The following is an 18,640-nucleotide window of genomic DNA, read 5'->3' on the forward strand; positions in this document are numbered from 1 at the left end:
TTATGTGTTACGTCTCAATAGGGGGCACTCACGGGTCCATCTTAGCATGCATGACATCATGGATTCAGGCAAAGGCAGGCAGGTGGTTGCAGCAGCAAGGACAAGGAGGTGGTGGGAATGGGGCGCGGAGGGGGGGGGGGGGGGGGGGTGTAGTCGGACAAAAGTATTAGTGGAGATTACATCATCCACTCCGGCGCCTCACGGCCTAGCAACCAGAGAGGTGACGGCACCCCGTGGAGACGGCCGAATGAACAACAAAATGGTGCCCGCCGGTGGAGAACGGGAGAGGGATGTTGTTTCGTTAACAAACACACTAACGTGCACATAACTCGACATCTATTCCATCATCTCTTAAGACTGACAGAGTTCAATATTTATCACAATGCTTGTCTAACCTATCAAGTCATCCAAGGCTGCATCTCAGGCTCTGTAGCTTGGTTCCTATCTATCGTCCCCAGCATGCCCACAACACTCGTAACTTTGACGTGATATCAGGTAAACATCGTCTACTGGCTTGTACTGAAGTGTTGTATGCAGGGGACCTAAGATCTGGAACCGGCTTGATGAGAGCCTCGGGATGCTGTATTCATTCTCCAACTTCAAAAAGAAACTGAAATCATACCTATTAACCACCTATCTCTAATGCCCCAAGTGGGGTAGACTACTGTTGGGTTGTGCGCGGTTGAATGTATGTATGTATTGTTGCGTTTGACCAGATGTTCCTCCAAGTGGGATGTAAAACGCTGGTCAGTCCCAAGTTCCTTAGATGACATATAAACTGATCTCAAATATACCACCAAGCACAGTATAGGTATTTTGTAATTTATTGTCAAATATTTGAGAATAGAGACCAGCCTCGAACAACACATACAATAGCGTAGCCCAAGTTGATCTGGCATTCCAAAGGAAAAAGCAACTCTTTTCACACAAAGAAATCCCCCATCTCCCCCCCCCCCCCCTCCTCTCAACACTGATAAGAAGAGAGACTTGGGGGTTGTGTTCACATTCCTGATGGTTTACGACCCTGTCTAAACAGGCAATCTGAAGACAAAGAGAAACTAGTATACAGACTAAAATTAAGGAAAAATATGAGCTGATTCAAACATGATTATGAATAAAGAAATAGCTCTTAAACATATGCATTATCCACAATATGTATGTGTATGCTCGCTTTAGTACTCCTATTTTGTGTTTATCATATCGCGTTTTTGCGCTTGCCACCATGTTTCAGCATTCCATGCATATACTGTCCTCTGGACCCCCTGTTAAAAGCTTCTTCTAGCTTATCTGGGGGACCCTTTCACTTACCACCATCCTTAAAGGCCTACTGAAATGACATGTTTTTATTTAAACGGGGATAGCAGATCCATTCTATGTGTCATACTTGATCATTTCGCGATATTGCCATATTTTTGCTGAAAGGATTTAGTAGAGAACATCGACGATAAAGTTCGCAACTTTTGGTCGCTGATAAAAAAAGAGCCTTGCCTGTACCGGAAGTAGCGTGACGTCACAGGTTGAAAGGCTCCTCACATTTCCCCATTGTTTACACCAGCAGCGAGAGCGATTCGGACCGAGAAAGCAACGATTACCCCATTAATTTGAGCGAGGATGAAAGATTTGTGGATGAGGAACGTGAGAGTGAAGGACTAGAGTGCAGTGCAGGACGTATCTTTTTTCGCTCTGACCGTAACTTAGGTACAAGGGTTCATTGGATTCCACGCTCTCTCCTTTTTCTATTGTGGATCACGGATTTGTATTTTAAACCACCTCGGATACTATATCCTCTTGAAAATGAGAGTCGAGAACGCAAAATGGACATTCACAGTGACTTTTATCCCCACGACAATACATCGGTGAAGCAATTTAGCTACGGAGCTAACGTGACAGCATCGTGCTTAAATGCAGATAGAAACAAAAGAAATAAGCCCCTGACTGGAAGGATAGACAGAAGATCAACAATACTACTATCAGGAGACACCGAACCAAACACTGGACCTGTAACCACGTGGTTAATGCTGTGCCGCCTGTCGAAGCCTAGCAATGCTGTTGCTAATGATGCCATTGAAGCTAACTTAGCTACGGGACCTCGTCAGAGCTATGATAAAAACATTAGCTCTCCACCTACGCCAGCCAGCCCTCAACTGCTCATCAACACCCGTGCTCACCTGCGTTCCAGCGATCGACGGCGCGACGAAGGACTTCACCCGATCATCGATGCGGTCGGCGGCTAGCGTCGGATAGCGCACCTGCTATCCAACTCAAAGTCCTCCTGGTTGTGTTGCTGCAGCCAGCCGCTAATACACCGATCCCACCTACAGCTTTCTTCTTTGCAGTCTCCATTGTTCATTAAACAAATTGCAAAAGATTCACCAACACAGATGTCCAGAATACTGTGGAATTTTGCGATGAAAACAGAGCTTTTTGTATTGGATACAATGTGTCCGAATACTTCCGCTTCAACCATCGACATCACGCGCAAACGTCATCATACATAGACGTTTTCAACCGGAAGTTTCCCGGGAAATTTAAAATGTCACTTTATAAGTTAACCCGGCCGTATTGGCATGTGTTGCAATGTTAAGATTTCATCATTGATATATAAACTATCAGACTGCGTGGTCGCTAGTAGTGGCTTTCAGTAGGCCTTTAAATGGATATTCACTACTGTTGTAATCGTAATATGGTATTGTGAATAAACTTGAAACTTAACTTTAAGTGTACGTAATTGTATTCCCTATTCTGACACATGATGGCGCTAACCTGGAGACAGTATAGGCTGTAATATTAGTTGAGACTATGGGATTTGCATAGTGATGTGTACTAACACACAGTGGCGGGCCGTGCGTTTATCACCTAGGCCTTCAGTGATGTCCGACTTCAATGATTACCTCTCAAAATAGCATACTTTATGTCACCACATGGCCATAGCTGGATAAATACTATACAGGAACACATTTACGCCCTACTGGGCATTGAAACACATCAACAGTGTTCAAAAAGGGGTTATTTTTTGGCTCATTTAAAAATGTATTAAAAAGCAACAGCAATTAAAACATATCTTATGTGGTACTGTCAAAATTTCAATTGCAAAAACTAGAGATGCTAAATGCTTTAAAATGTGATTCTAAAATTATCTGTATCGGTTTCAAAAAGTAACATTTATGACTTTTTAAAACGCCGCTGTACGGAGTGGTACACGGACGTAGGGAGAAGTGCAGAGCGCCAATAAACCTTAAAGGCACTGTCTTTGCGTGCCGGCCCAATCACATAATGTCTACTGCTTTCCACACACACAAGTGAATGCAAGGCATTATTGGTCAACAGCCATACAGGTCACACTGAGGGTGGAAGTATAAACAACTTTAACACTGTTATAAAAATGTGCCACACTGTGAACCCACACCAAACAAGAATGACAAACACATTTCGGGAGAACATCCGCACCGTAACACAACATAAACACAACAGCGCAAATACCCAGAACCCCTTGCAGCGCTAACTCTTCCGGGACGCTACAATATACACCCCCGCTAACCCCCCACCCCAACCCCGCCCACCTCAACCTCCTTGAGCATGTCCCAAATTCCAAGCTGCTGTTTTGAGGCATGTTAAAAAAAATAATGCACTTTGTGACTACAATAATAAATATGGCAGTGCCATGTTGGCATTTTTTTCCATAACTTGAGTTGATTTATTTTGGAAAACCTTGTTACATTGTTTACTGCATCCAGCGGGGGCATCACAACAAAATTAGGCATAATAATGTGTTAATTCCACGACTGTATATATCGGTACCGGTTGATATCGGAATCGGTAATTAAGAGTTGGACAATATCGGCGAAAAAGCCATTATTGGACATCTCTACAAAATACATATTAAAAGTGAAAAAATAAAATATTTGAACTCACAATTTGTAGCACCTATTCGACGCCGTATATAAGCCAGCGGTATCGCTCGTTGTCGGTTGATTCGAGTGGAAACGGCGAGCATTTACACATTTCCTCGTCAGAACAGCTGAGCTAGCTTCCGGGGTTGGCCGACATGGTCTCACAAGATGTAGTTTCTCTTTAAATATCCTTCTTGAAAATGGCCCTTGCAAATATATATCTGCCACCTAATCAACATTTTGTTCTCCTTTTCTGGCTACGGCCCAACACTTCCTGCTTCCTGCTCAATTGAAACTTGTGAATGGATACTCACTTTTGGAATGACAAGTGAGTATCCAATCACGGTCTCGTTAACATCAGGCTACTTGGATAGGTTACTGTCAACAACTTGTGATCTAAGTGGCTATCGCAACTGTCTCTCAACTCGTTGTGTTCTCAAATTCATCCGCTGACGGTCCCGGTGAGTATCCAATCACAGGACGCGTAAATATCACGTTCAACGTAAGGCCATCTAGAAGGCCTTACTGACAACAACTCGTGATCTGATTGGCTATCGCAATTATCTATCAACTGTATGTCCCCGTTCACTTACAGTGCACGGACGCCCGAATTGTTGATTCTGAAGGCCAAGGGCGGATTTGGTACAGCATGGCAACATAAGCTAGCTGAATTCTGATTGGATACAAACTATAACCTAAAAACAACAGCACCGGAACGAGCATAATATGACATGATGATAATATGAATACTTTTAGATATTTAGCGAAAGTAAATAAAAAAATAATTGTATCTTTAATCATGATCATGACTTCTGGTTATGTTAGGCCAGCAGCTGACAGCCCACCACTGCAAACAGATGATACGATATTTAAACAAACGATAACATCACAATCCAGCAATTATCGTAAATGCTGTAATTATACTGTGATCATACAAAAAGGTACAATATATGCACAGTATACCATAACCGAGGTACCGCTGTACGTTCCTTTTGAAGAAAAGATGAAGATGGGTGACACTTCGTCATGGCCAGACATGAGGACTGACAGCCCGCTGCATTTAAAGATGAAAAATGGAAAGATGGATGGCGTAAAGGGCGGGAGAAAAAAAAAAGAGGACGACGTGTTGATCCAAAGCAGAAGCGCTCATCGCTGGCAGAGAGACGACTGCAAGGACAAAGACGGTGTTACCGTAAAAGACGGTGAAAAAGAGGGAGAGGAGGAGGAGGAGGAGGCTGAGGCAGACACATAAAGCCAGTGATGATGGAGGCTGCATTTGGAAACATGGAGGTGTGTGTGTGCGTGTGTAAGAGAAAGAGGCGTGATGACCTTTACTGAACCCGTGAATCAAATTGAGATGAACACAGAATTCACATCACATGTCAGATTAGCTCTTGTCTGAATGTCATGACACGTGGGTGTGTGCGCGCGTGTGTGAATGTGTAAATGTACAGTATGTATTTATATATGCTCTATATCAGGGGTCACCAACCTTTTTGAAACCAAGAGCTACTTCTTGGGTAGTGATTAATGCGAAGGGCTACCAGTTTGATACACACTTCAATAAATTGCCAGAAATAGCCAATTTGCTCAATTTACCTTTAACTCTATGTTATTATTGATAATTAATGATATTGACACTTAATTGAAGGGTTTAAAAGAGGAGAAAACACGAAAAAAAAATGAAAATTAAATTTTGAAACATAGTTTATCTTCAATTTCGACTCTTTAAAATTCAAAATTCAACCGAAAAAAAGAAGAGAAAAACTAGCTAATTCGAATCTTTTTGAAAAAAAAAAATAAAAAAATTATGGAACATCATTAGTAATTTTTCCTGATTAAGATTAATTTTAGAATTTTGATGACATGTTTTAAATAGGTTGAAATCCAATCTGCACTTTGTTAGAATATATAAAAAATTGGACCAAGCTATATTTCTAACAAAGACAAATCATTATTTCTTCTAGATTTTACAGAACAAAAATTTTAAAAGAAATTCAAAAGACTTTGAAATAAGATTTAAATTTGATTCTACAGATTTTCTGTCATGTCTGTGTTGATCTTGTTTTTGTTTTGCTTGGTTTTTGGACACTTTTTAGTTCCTGGTTTCACTTCCTGGTTTTGTTTTGTTTCCATGGTTACTCATTAGTTTCACCTGTTCCACGTTTGGACTCACACACACCTGTCTCACGTATTCACAGTTAGTCACGCACCTGTTTTCACTTATCATCTCACTATATAGGCTTTTCTGTTTCTGTTGTTCGTCCTGGCGACATCACACATTCATGCTATGTTCACAGTTCCTTGTCACGTAAGTTTTTGTTTGTTTAATGTTCATAGTTCTCCGCCATTGTGCGCGCCTTTTGTTTTCCTAGTCAAGTTTTTTTACCTCCGCTGTGAGCGCCTTTTGTTTGTACCTTTTGTTTGAGTTTATAGTAATAATTAAACTATGTCTTTACCTGCACGCCACGTCCGTTCCAATTCTTTTGCACCACGGGAGAGCAAACCACGCCAAAGACCTAGTCTTGACAGATGTCGCCAGCATAAGAGCTCTCCCGCAAAAAATTTGGACAATTTTGACGAGGCAACGTGGGAGGTCCTCCGCGCGATGGAGGAAGAGACACTCCGCCATTCCCCCATGGAGCGCAGGGATCTCATGTGGGGTCCGACCGGCAAACTGGTGCCGATCAGCTCCCTTTGGCCCGGGGACGTTGGCACGTCATCCCTGTCCCGGAAGCGGCGCTCCAGACCGAGGATGTCAGGGAAGGTGAGCGGACAGCACGCTGCGCTCCTGCAGGCTCCTCCCCCTCCGGGCGGAAATGGAAATCAGCCAGCCTGGCAGCTCAAGGAGCACTCCACAGACCTGGAGATTGTTTTCCCAAATTCTTTACCGGTTCAATCCAAGCCACCCAAATTCCATGCCCCGCCCCCCAGGACTCATGCCACGCCCAAGTCAGAAATTTTTTTTTCACCCACAAAAGCCCAGGTGGGGGGGAAAGAAAGACATTTTGGACAATTTAGAGGGGAGGATTCTGCCCTCCTCCTGAACCCCCTCCGCCCACCCCAAAAGACGGTTCCAGACCGCGGGGAGCGCGTCTGGTATCCGCTCCTTGAGGGGGGGGCTAGGGCTGGGAATTGTTCAGGTGGGGTGGCTCAGCATCGTCACGCCAAGCCACAGCCTCCAGCACGACCACAACCACCTGTCTTTCGACCTGCCAAGCCACAGCCACCAGCACGACCCCCACCACCAGTCTTTCGTCACGCCAAGCCACAGCCACCAGCACGACCCCCACCACCAGTCTTTCGTCACGCCAAGACACAGCCTCCAGCACGACCCCCACCACCAGTCTTTCGTCACGCCAAGCCACAGCCTCCAGCACGACCCCCACCACCTGTCTTTCGACCTGCCAAGCCACAGCCACCAGCACGACCACCACCACCAGTTTTTCGACCATGCCAAGATCCACCTGCTCCACGCCCAGCTCCACGCCAAGCGCCACCAGTACCTGTTCCACGCCAAGCGCCACCAGTACCTGTTCCACGCCAAGCGCCACCAGTACCTGCTCCACGCCAAGCGCCACCAGTACCTGCTCCACGCCAAGCGCCACCAGTACCTGCTCCACGCCAAGCGCCACCAGTGCCTGCTCCACGCCAAGCGCCACCAGTGCCTGCTCCACGCCAAGCGCCGCCAGTGCCTGCTCCACGCCAAGCGCCGCCAGTGCCTGCTCCACGCCAAGCGCCGCCAGTGCCTGCCCCACGCCGCCAAGTGCCGCCCGTGGCTGCCCCACGCCGCCAAGTGCCGCCCGTGGCTGCCCCACGCCGCCAAGTGCCGCCCGTGGCTGCCCCACGCCGCCAAGTGCCGCCCGTGGCTGCCCCACGCCGCCAAGTGCCGCCCGTGGCTGCCCCACGCCGCCAAGTGCCGCCCGTGGCTGCCCCACGCCGCCAAGTGCCGCCCGTGGCTGCCCCACGCCAAGACCAAAGCCAAGACCAAGACCCGCCAAGTGACCAAGACCAAGACCCGCCAAGTGACCAAGACCAAGACCCGCCAAGTGACCAAGACCAAGACCCGCCAAGTGACCAAGACCAAGACCCGCCAAGTGACCAAGACCAAGACCCGCCAAGTGACCAAGACCAAGACCCGCCAAGTGACCAAGACCAAGAATCGCCAAGTGACCAAGACCAAGAATCGCCAAGTGACCAAGACCAAGAATCGCCAAGTGACCAAGACCCGCCAAGTGACCAAGACCAAGACCCGCCAAGTGACCAAGACCCGCCAAGTGACCAAGACCAAGACCAAGTCCAAGCACCGCCACGCCAAGACCAACCACGCCAAGTCCAAGACCAACCACGCCAAGTCCAAGACCAAGACCCACGCTGCCAAGACCATGACCCACGCTGCCAAGACCAAGACCGCCAAGGCCAAGACAAAGACCCCCCACGCCAAGCTTCGCCGCCTGACGCACCAAGCCAAGCTTCGCCGCCTGACGCACCAAGCCAAGCTTCGCCGCCTGACGCACCAAGCCAAGCTTCGCCGCCTGACGCACCACGCCAAGCTTCGCCGCCTGCCACGACAACGCGCCCACCTCCTCGTCGGCCAAGGATGTGGCCATTCCATGGGCGTCCGCCACGCCAGGTGCGCCGACCTCCTCGTCTGCCACGAATGTGGCCATTCCCAGGTCGCCCACCTCGTCAGGTTCAGCGGCGGTCTACCCGCCGCCGCCACCTGACTCTGCCCCGGTGGATTCGGGGACACCTTGGCTTGGCGACCCACCGCCATGTCCCCCTCCCGCCCTCCCATGACTCTTGATCCTGTTTTGTATTTTGTTTTTTGGACATCTGGGATCTGTCCGTAAGGGGGGGGCTCTGTCATGTCTGTGTTGATCTTGTTTTTGTTTTGCTTGGTTTTTGGACACTTTTTAGTTCCTGGTTTCACTTCCTGGTTTTGTTTTGTTTCCATGGTTACTCATTAGTTTCACCTGTTCCACGTTTGGACTCACACACACCTGTCTCACGTATTCACAGTTAGTCACGCACCTGTTTTCACTTATCATCTCACTATATAGGCTTTTCTGTTTCTGTTGTTCGTCCTGGCGACATCACACATTCATGCTATGTTCACAGTTCCTTGTCACGTAAGTTTTTGTTTGTTTAATGTTCATAGTTCTCCGCCATTGTGCGCGCCTTTTGTTTTCCTAGTCAAGTTTTTTTACCTCCGCTGTGAGCGCCTTTTGTTTGTACCTTTTGTTTGAGTTTATAGTAATAATTAAACTATGTCTTTACCTGCACGCCACGTCCGTTCCAATTCTTTTGCACCACGGGAGAGCAAACCACGCCAAAGACCTAGTCTTGACATTTTCTAGATTTGCCAGAATAATTTGTTTGAATTTGAATCATAATAAGTTTGAAGAAATATTTCACAAATATTCTTCGTCGAAAAAACAGAAGCTAAAATGAAGAATTAAATTAAAATGTATTTATTATTCTTTACAATAAAAAAAATGTGTTTTACTTGAACATTGATTTAAATTGTCAGGAAAGAAGAGGAAGGAATTTAAAAGGTAAAAAGGTATATGTGTTTAAAAATCCTAAAGTCATTTTTAAGGTTGTATTTTTTCTCTAAAATTGTCTTTCTGAAAGTTATAAGAAGCAAAGTAAAACAATTAATGAATTTATTTAAACAAGTGAAGACCAAGTCTTTAAATATTTTCTTGGATTTTCAAATCCTATTTGAGTTTTGTCTCTCTTAGAATTAAAAATGTCGAGCAAAGCGAGACCAGCTTGCTAGTAAATAAATAAAATTAAAAAAATAGAGGCAGCTCACTGGTAAGTGCTGCTATTTGAGCTATTTTTAGAACAGGCCAGCGGGCTACTCATCTGGTCCTTACGGGCTACCTGGTGCCCGCGGGCACCGCGTTGGTGACCCCTGCTCTATATGTATATTTAGAGCTGAAATTGCACAAAGCATGCTGCGTATTATCCATGGGCGCCGACTCACTCACAGCTCTTTTAGACTTAGACAAACTTTATTTAGATTCTGCAGCTGTACCTAATAAAGGGGTGTAGAGAGTACACACAAACATGAAAAAAATAAAAAAAATAAAAATCAATATATGGTCGGCGATCACTCGAAAGGAGTATGATTGTCCTGCTGTTGGTGGGATTGCCTTCAGGAGAACGCCTGTGCGTGGAATCTTTTAAAGTGGGGAGACTGGTGCACAGACAGCCACCACGCTGTCCTTGGCAAAGAGAAGGCCAGGGTCCAATGGCATGGAGAGCAAGACAACTGGGGGCCCATCTTTGCTGCAGCCTTCTTCCGCCTTTGTGACCGTTGTGGAGCTTCTATGCAACCATCATCCGCCCACTCCGCCGTTGAGGTCTTTTTCGACGAGGTAGACGCGCAAACTCTAACGTCACTTCTTCGCTGTGGGGAGCTGTATCCGGTGGCAAGGGAAACCCAGGACGACCGGCACCTCCTCACAGCTGCAGGAGGCTGCCGGAGCTCCAGTCTGTCGGAGGACCGCCTATGGTGCGCCTACTAGCACTTGCTTTTCTCTCAGGGTGTGCTGCCCTAGTCTTTTGTCTTCCCAGACTAACCAACAAGGCAGGGGATATATATATATATATATATATATATATATATATATATATATATATATATATATATATATATATATATATATACACTACCGTTCAAAAGTTTGGGGTCACCCAAACAATTTAGTGTTCGAGCCTTCATTTCTAAGAACAAGAATAGACTGTCGAGTTTCAGATGAAAGTTCTCTTTTTCTGGCCATTTTGAGCGTTTAATTGACCCCACAAATGTGATGCTCCAGAAACTCAATCTGCTGAAAGGAAGGTCAGCTTCTGTAATGAGCTAAACTGTTTTCAGATGTGTGAACATGATCGCACAAGGGTTTTCTAATCATCAATTAGCCTTCTGAGCCAATGAGCAAACACATTGTACCATTAGAACACTGGAGTGATAGTTGCTGGAAATGGGCCTCTATACACCTATGTAGATATTGCACCAAAAAGCAGACATTTGCAGCTAGAATAGTCATTTACCACATTAGTAATGTATAGAGTGTATTTCTTTAAAGTTAAGACTAGTTTAAAGTTATCTTCATTGAAAATAAGGACATTTCAATGTGACCCCAAACTTTTGAACGGTAGCTTAGATATTTTAAAAAAATATATATTTCCTTCGTAAAATTGTGTATTTTTTTGTGTTATCAGAATCAGAATCAGAATCAGAATAGTTTTATTGCCATTGTTTGAGAACAGGTTCACAAACTAGGAATTTTTCTTGGTGCAATCATGCAACATAAAACACATATAACACATATGTGGTAATAAAATGAGCTGTAACTGAGCTATCAGATAGACTTAAAAGGAATTGAAGGAATTCAAGGAGCTGCTGTTAGGAGTTATTGTTCATTTGCCTGATAGCCGAGGGGAAAAAACTGTTCAGGTGGCGGGAGGTGTGGGTCTGGATGGAGCGTAGTCTCCTGCCTGAGGGGAGAGGGGAGAATAGTGTGTGTCCAGGGTGAGAAGAGTCAGCTGTGATCCGACCCACACGCCTCCTGGTCCTGGAGGAGAACAAGTCCTGGAGGGATGGGAGCTTGCAGCCAATCACCTTCTCAGCAGCACGTACGATGCACTGCAGTCTATGCTTATCCTGGACTGTGGCGCCGGGGAACCACACTGTGATGGAGGAGGTCAGGATGGACTCTATGATGGCTGAGTAAAACTGCACCAGCATCTCGGTCGGCACCTTAAGTTTCCTCAGCTGCCGCAGGAAGTACATCCTCTGCTGGGCCTTCTTGATGAGGGAGCTGATGGTCGGCTCCCACTTGAGGTCCTGGGTGATGGTGGTGCCCAAGAAACGGAAGGAGTCCACAATGGGGACGGGGGTAGGAGAGTCAATCAGGGTGAGGGGGGATGGTGGGGCTGTGACTTTCCTGAAGTCCATGATCATCTCCACTGTTTTCTGGGCGTTCAGCTCCAGGTTGTTGAGGCTGCACCAGGACGTCAGCCGGTCCACCTCTCTCCTGTAGGCGGACTCATCGCCATCTTATGCTATTATAGCTATAAGCAGCATGTTATTATTGGCAAGAAATCTGCATTCAAAGAACTCCGGCTTATCAGTGATTCCCAGAGCCCAAAAAAAGTCTGCGGGCTACAGAGCGTTTTCTGTTCGGGCTCCAGTACTCTGGAATGCCCTCCCGGCAACAGTTAGAGATGCTACCTCAGTAGAAGCATTTAAGTCCCATCTTGAAACTCATTTGTATACTCTAGTGTTTAAATAGACCCCCTTTTAGACCAATTGATGTGCCGTTTCTTTTCTGCCCCCCACCCCCACAGATTTGGTGACCACAGATGAGGCGCTAGCTGTCCAAAGTCGGGACCCAGGGTGGACCACTCATCTGTGCATCAATTGGGGACGTCTCTGCGCTGCTGACCTGTATCCACTCAAGATGATATCCTGCTGGCCCAACTATGGACTGGACTCTCACACTATTATGTTAGATCCACTATGGACTGGACTCTCACACTATTATGTTAGATCCACTATGGACTGGACTCTCACACTATTATGCTAGATCTACTATGGACTGGACTCTCACACTATTATGTTAGATCCACTATGGACTGGACTCTCACAATATCATGCTAGATCCACTATGGACTGGACTCTCACACTATTATGCTAGATCCACTATGGACTGGACTCTCACACTATTATGTTAGATCCACTATGGACTGGACTCTCACACTATTATGTTAGATCCACTATGGACTGGACTTTCACACTATTATGTTAGATCCACTATGGACTGGACTCTCACACTATTATGTTAGATCCACTATAGCCTGGACTCTCACACTGTTATGTTAGATCCACTATGGACTGGACTCTCACACTATTATTTTAGATCCACTATGGACTGGACTCTCACACTATTATGTTATATCAACTATGGACTGGACTCTCCCACTATTATGTTAGATCCACTATGGACTAGACTCTCACACTATTATGCTAGATCCACTATGGACTGGACTCTCACACTATTATGTTAGGATCCACTATGGACTGGACTCTCACAATATTATGCTAGATCCACTCGACGTCCATTGCACCGGTCGCCCAGGGGAAGGGGGGTCCCCCACATCTGCGGTTTCTCATTGTCATCCCATTGGGTTGAGTTTTTTCTTGCCCTGATGTGGGATCTGAGCCAAGGATGTCGTTGTGGCTTGTGCAGCCCTTTGAGACACTCGTGATTTAGGGATATATAAGTAAACATTGATTGATGATTGATTATTATTACTTGATAGTATCATTAGTATTATTATACACATTTGTTTTAATTCCTACTAAATGCATGCTATGCTACATATTTTGCACATATAATAATGATTAAATTGTACTTTTAAAGTATTGAACTCTCACTCCTTTGAATCATATTTTATTATCCTTGCTTTTACCGCCTGCTAGTGATGCGTGCAGACTCCTCTTTTGAACAGCCAAATATCCTTTTTCCTCCCAGCCATAAAAGGCTAAGCTCTCACAAACGCTCCAAGGCCGATTCCATCACGCAGAATTAATAAACATGACACATTTTGTCCGCAGGAGACGCTAAAGTGATTATAATGCCGCCATTAAGTCCAAGCACTTGACATTTAATAACTTTTTATTGAGATTCTTGCAGCGAGCCTCCGACAATAAAAGCCTGAGAGATCACATCCATTCTTCAAGTATCATGCCAACGTTAATCGCCGGGCAAGAAGCTGCGGTCGTAAAAACTGAACAGCACTCAGTAGAGCGCCGACCTCCGCCAAGGCACAACAATAAAGCGGTAGATTAGGCTGGTGTGATAAGCGCAGTAGAAAATAGACAAGTATGCGGAAGATGGATGAAATTTAATCAGCTAATAAAACTCCGCAGTCGTAAGTCCACTCTAGTGCTGTAGGTGGCAGCAATACCTATTTCAAACTGGCACACAAGATGAAAAGCCAAAGGCAATTATGACCAAAATCAAGACTTTCTGAGCAGAGTCACTAGAGAAAAAGTATATTTGACCTGGTGGCGCAGTGCAGATCTACTGGTATTTTCGCTAATTTAATGTTATTTATAGGATTCCCTTTTGTTCAGATTGTCATTCAGAAAAAAAAAAGGAAAACTAAAATACTGTCTGACTGTTTAATGTGCCATTTAAATTCCAATGTACCTTCCAACTCTATTTGAAACAGCACAAAAAACACAAATCATTACATGTCACCATAAAAACATACATATCGCAATTGCAGTGATCAATGGAACTGTTGCGATCATCCTTCTGGTTTTTTCACTTGTTGCTTGGTATCAATTTTAACCGATACTAGTACCAAATCGGTAATTAAAAAATGGTGCCGGTACTTAAACGGTGCCTGAACCTAGACTTAAAAAATAAAAACATCAGTGTTTCCCACACATTCATTTATTTGTGGCGGCCCGCCACGAAAGAATTACGTCTGCAACAAATATATATATATATATATATATATATATATATATATATATATATATATATATATATATATATATATATATATATATATATATATATATATATATATATATATATATGTATATATATATATATATATATATTTTTTTTTTTAATTTTATTTATTTTTTTTTTTAATTTATTTATTTTTTTTGTGTCCTGTCCAGCTTCTCAGGCAAATAATATTTTTATTTTTATTTTTTATTTTTATAATGTCCTGCCCAGCTTCTCAGGCAAATCGTATAGTTGATGTAGATGCCCATATAGGCTGTTCAGATTTACTTTACAAAAGAGAAGTGTAGATTACTTCTCTTGTTGCCTTATTTGTATTTGACCACTACTGTTTTCTGTTTATTTGTTACTGACTGTGGCAGGACACCTCTGCCTCTGTTTCACTTTATGTTGCTGGTAAATAATATGGCTGTAGTAGTAGGCTAAAGTTAAATTATTTAGTATGCACTAATTAAAGGGGCAGAGCTTTAAGAGACATTTTAGCTTTTATATTTCACAAGATATATTTTTTGTAAGAACCACAATTAATAAATATATTTCAGTGAATAACTTATTGTTTAAATCTGTATATAAATATGTACATAAAGTGTTGTAATTATATTGTAAAATGGATGGATGGATGGATGGACGTTTAAAACAAAACTGTTATTATTAATTAGTAAGTATACATTTTTTGAGCCTTTTTAGAGAAAATCATATCATTGTAGTAAATTAGGCAAATTACTCGATGATGTCATGGTGACCACGCCCATAGCCACGCCCCCACCGCCACAGGTATCTTGGCAGTTTATGGGAAACACTGAACATGTACAGTTACATTTCTGATAACTGATAAATAAAAAGTTCAAAGAAATACGCCCCAAAAATCAATGCCTTTTTATTTATTATTTAAATTTTGTGACATTCAAATTAAAGACACTAATAATGTAAATAACATAACTATTTAATGACAATGTATGTGATAACTAAGTAATACAATGAAAAATAAGAAATAAAATGTACAAGCAAATTCCATTATTTTTGTAGCAATGCATGCAAAAAATGACTTGCTTTGGTTGTAATGTTGATGGTCATAATTTTGTGGGTTTGCGAATGTGACCCCGCTTGTCATAACTGTCATTGGTGCATGATGAGGAAGTGCTGTGTTGTTGTTGTTGTTGTTGTTGTGGCTACTGGCTAGCAATGCGATACTAGTGAAGTTGTGAGGGCTGCTGTAGGGCGTACAAAGGTGGACATGACTCTGCAATAAAGGTTAAAAAGAGTGTCAGACTCTGTGTGTTTCTTTTATATATATATATATATATATATATATATATATATATATATATATATATATATATATATATATATATATATATATATATATATATATATATACACACATTAGGGGTGTAACGGTACACAAAAATTTCGGTTCGGTACGTACCTCGGTTTAGAGGTCACGGTTCGGTTCATTTTCGGTACAGTAAGAAAACAACAAAATATAAATTTTTCGGTTATTTATTTACCAAATTTGCAATCAATGGCTTTATCCTTTTAACATTGGGAACTCTATAATAATTCTGCCCACGTTAATCGACATTAAACTGCCTCAAGTTGTTGCTCGGATTAAATAAAATAACAAAACTTTTCTTCTACATATAAAAAGTGCAACATGAAACAGTTTCAAGTCAACTCATCATGCTTAATTTATTACAGCATTTGGGAAGCCTGTAGTTTATTTTTATTATGTAAATGTTATATTTGTATCAACATGTGATAGCAGGGACCCTGCCATTCAAAACTAGGCTGCTCCATTACTAATGATTAATGTAACTATAGCTGAATAAATAGTACAAGAGCAACAGGAGAGACTATTCATCCCTGAACACCGTGGAGTTCATGTAGGCCAGGGGTCGGCAACCCGCGGCTCTAGAGCCGCATGCGGCTCTCTAGCGCCGCCCTAGTGGCTCTCTGGAGCTTTTTCAAAAATGTATGAAAAATGGAAAAAGATGAGCGGGAAAAAAAAAAAAAGTTTTAATATGGTTTCTGTATGAGGACAAACATGACACAAACCTCCCTAATTGTTATAAATCACACTGTTTATATTAAACATGCTTCACTGATATCAAGTATTTGGCGAGCGCCGTTTTGTCCTACTAATTTTGGCGGTCCTTGAACTCACCTTAGTTTGTTTACAACTTTCTCCGACCATCTAGGACGTGTTTTATGCCACTCCTTTTTCTGTCTCATTTTGTCCACCACACTTTTAACGGTGTGCATGAATGCACAAAGGTGAGTTTTGTTGATGTTATTGACTTGTGTGGAGTGCTAATCGGGCATATTTGGTCACTGCATGACTGCAAGCTAATCGATGCTAACATGCTATTTAGGCTAGCTATATGTACATATTGCATCATTATGCCTCATTTGTTGCTATATTTGAGCTCATTTAGTTTCCTTTAAGTCCTCTTAATTAAATGTATATCTCATGACACATGTAATATGGCTTTTAATTTTTTGCGGCTCCAGACAGATTTGTTTTTGTATTTTTGGTCCAATATGGCTCTTTCAACATTTTGGGTTGCCGACCCCTGATGTAGGCTTTATGATGCAGTTACATTATTATATCAACTATCAGAGACAGAAACTCTTCATTTAACATAATGTCCGGTATAGCTCGGTTGGTAGAGCGGCCGTACCAGCAACTTGAGGGTTGCAGGTTCGATCCCCGCTTCCGCCATCCTAGTCACTTCCGTTGTGTCCTTGGGCAAGACACTTTACCCACATGCTCCCAGTGCCACCCACACTGGTTTAAATGTAATTTAGATATTGGGTTTCACAATGTAAAGCGCTTTGAGTCACTTGAGAAAAAGCGCTATATAAATGTAATTCACTTCAAAATGTAATTCACTTTTTTGCTGCTTCAACACAGCTCAATCAACACAGAAAAAGGTCAAGCGAAATAACAGACAGCTCCCCCTCGACCCCGTACGGGACAAGCGGTAGTAAATGGATGGATATACACTAGCGTTCAAAAGTTTGGGGTCACATTGAAATGTCCTTATTTTTGAAGGAAAAGCACTGTACTTTTCAATGAAGATAACTTTAAACTAGTCTTAACTTGAAAGAAATACACTCTATACATTGCTAATGTGGTAAATGACTATTCTAGCTGCAAATGTCTGGTTTTTGGTGCAATATCTACATAGGTGTATAGAGGCCCATTTCCAGCAACTATCACTCCAGTGTTCTAATGGTACAATGTGTTTGCTCGTTGGCTCAGAAGGCTAATTGATGATTAGAAAACCCTTGTGCAATCATGTTCACACATCTGAAAAGAGTTTAGCTCGTTACAGAAGCTACACAACTGGCCTTCCTTTGAGCAGATTGAGTTTCTGGAGCATCACATTTGTGGGGTCAATTAAAGGCTCAAAATGGCCAGAAAAAGAGAACTTTCATCTGAAACTCGACAGTCTATTCTTGTTCTTAGAAATGAAGGCTATTCCACAAAATTGTTTGGGTGACCCCAAACTTTTGAACGGTAGTGTATATATATTTTTTTTATTTATTTATTTATTTATTTTTTCTCCCTGCTCTTCAGGGAAAATCCCCTTTATACACCTGTGGCCGGGCCAATCAAGGACCCCTGATTCTGATCATTTGGAGGGGCGGCCAAATACTTCTGGCAATATAGTGTGTGTATTTTGCAAAGGAATGACTACTCTGTATTGGATGCAGTGGAAAACATAGACATCTTTTAGCCATGACATTTTGTTCCTTCAGCACTCACCTCTGAGGCCTTCCCCTACGCCGAGAGCCAGGCCGTCTTTGGTCCACTGGACGATGCCACTGTAGTTGAAGACCACGCAGGACAGCACCACGCGCTCCCCCAGCACCACCGACTGGTCCGCGGGCTCCTGCGAGAAGCGGACGCACCGCGCTGCAGAAAGAGTGACGACGACAGAGGATCAGTTTCGCCACATTTGCTCGTCTGCGCATAGCACGTTGTCCATATGGCGAGCGCGGTCTTTAGACGTGTTTTACGGCGGGCGCGGCTTTTATTGTCATTTTATAGCGCCGAGTGAAATTGTCTCTAACGGGGCGATAAAGTTTTGAATTGATGCATGCATAGTGTAGATGCAGGAGGGAGTTTTTCCTTGCCTCCGTCGCCAAAACGTTTGCTCAAGTGGAGTCGTAATGGATGGA

General features: G+C 43.3%; 1 protein-coding gene across 1 annotated transcript in view; it reads right to left on the minus strand.

The window, feature by feature from the left end:
• kirrel1b (kirre like nephrin family adhesion molecule 1b) overlaps positions 1–18,640 on the minus strand; it is a 219,235-nt gene that overhangs the window by 84,693 nt on the left and 115,902 nt on the right. The window contains exon 3 of the mRNA XM_062023153.1: positions 18,225–18,374. Coding sequence (XP_061879137.1) covers positions 18,225–18,374 — 150 coding nt within the window. The remainder of the gene's footprint in view (positions 1–18,224; positions 18,375–18,640) is intronic.

Source organism: Entelurus aequoreus, linkage group LG16 (genome assembly GCF_033978785.1).
Source record: "Entelurus aequoreus isolate RoL-2023_Sb linkage group LG16, RoL_Eaeq_v1.1, whole genome shotgun sequence".
Taxonomy (NCBI): domain Eukaryota; kingdom Metazoa; phylum Chordata; class Actinopteri; order Syngnathiformes; family Syngnathidae; genus Entelurus; species Entelurus aequoreus.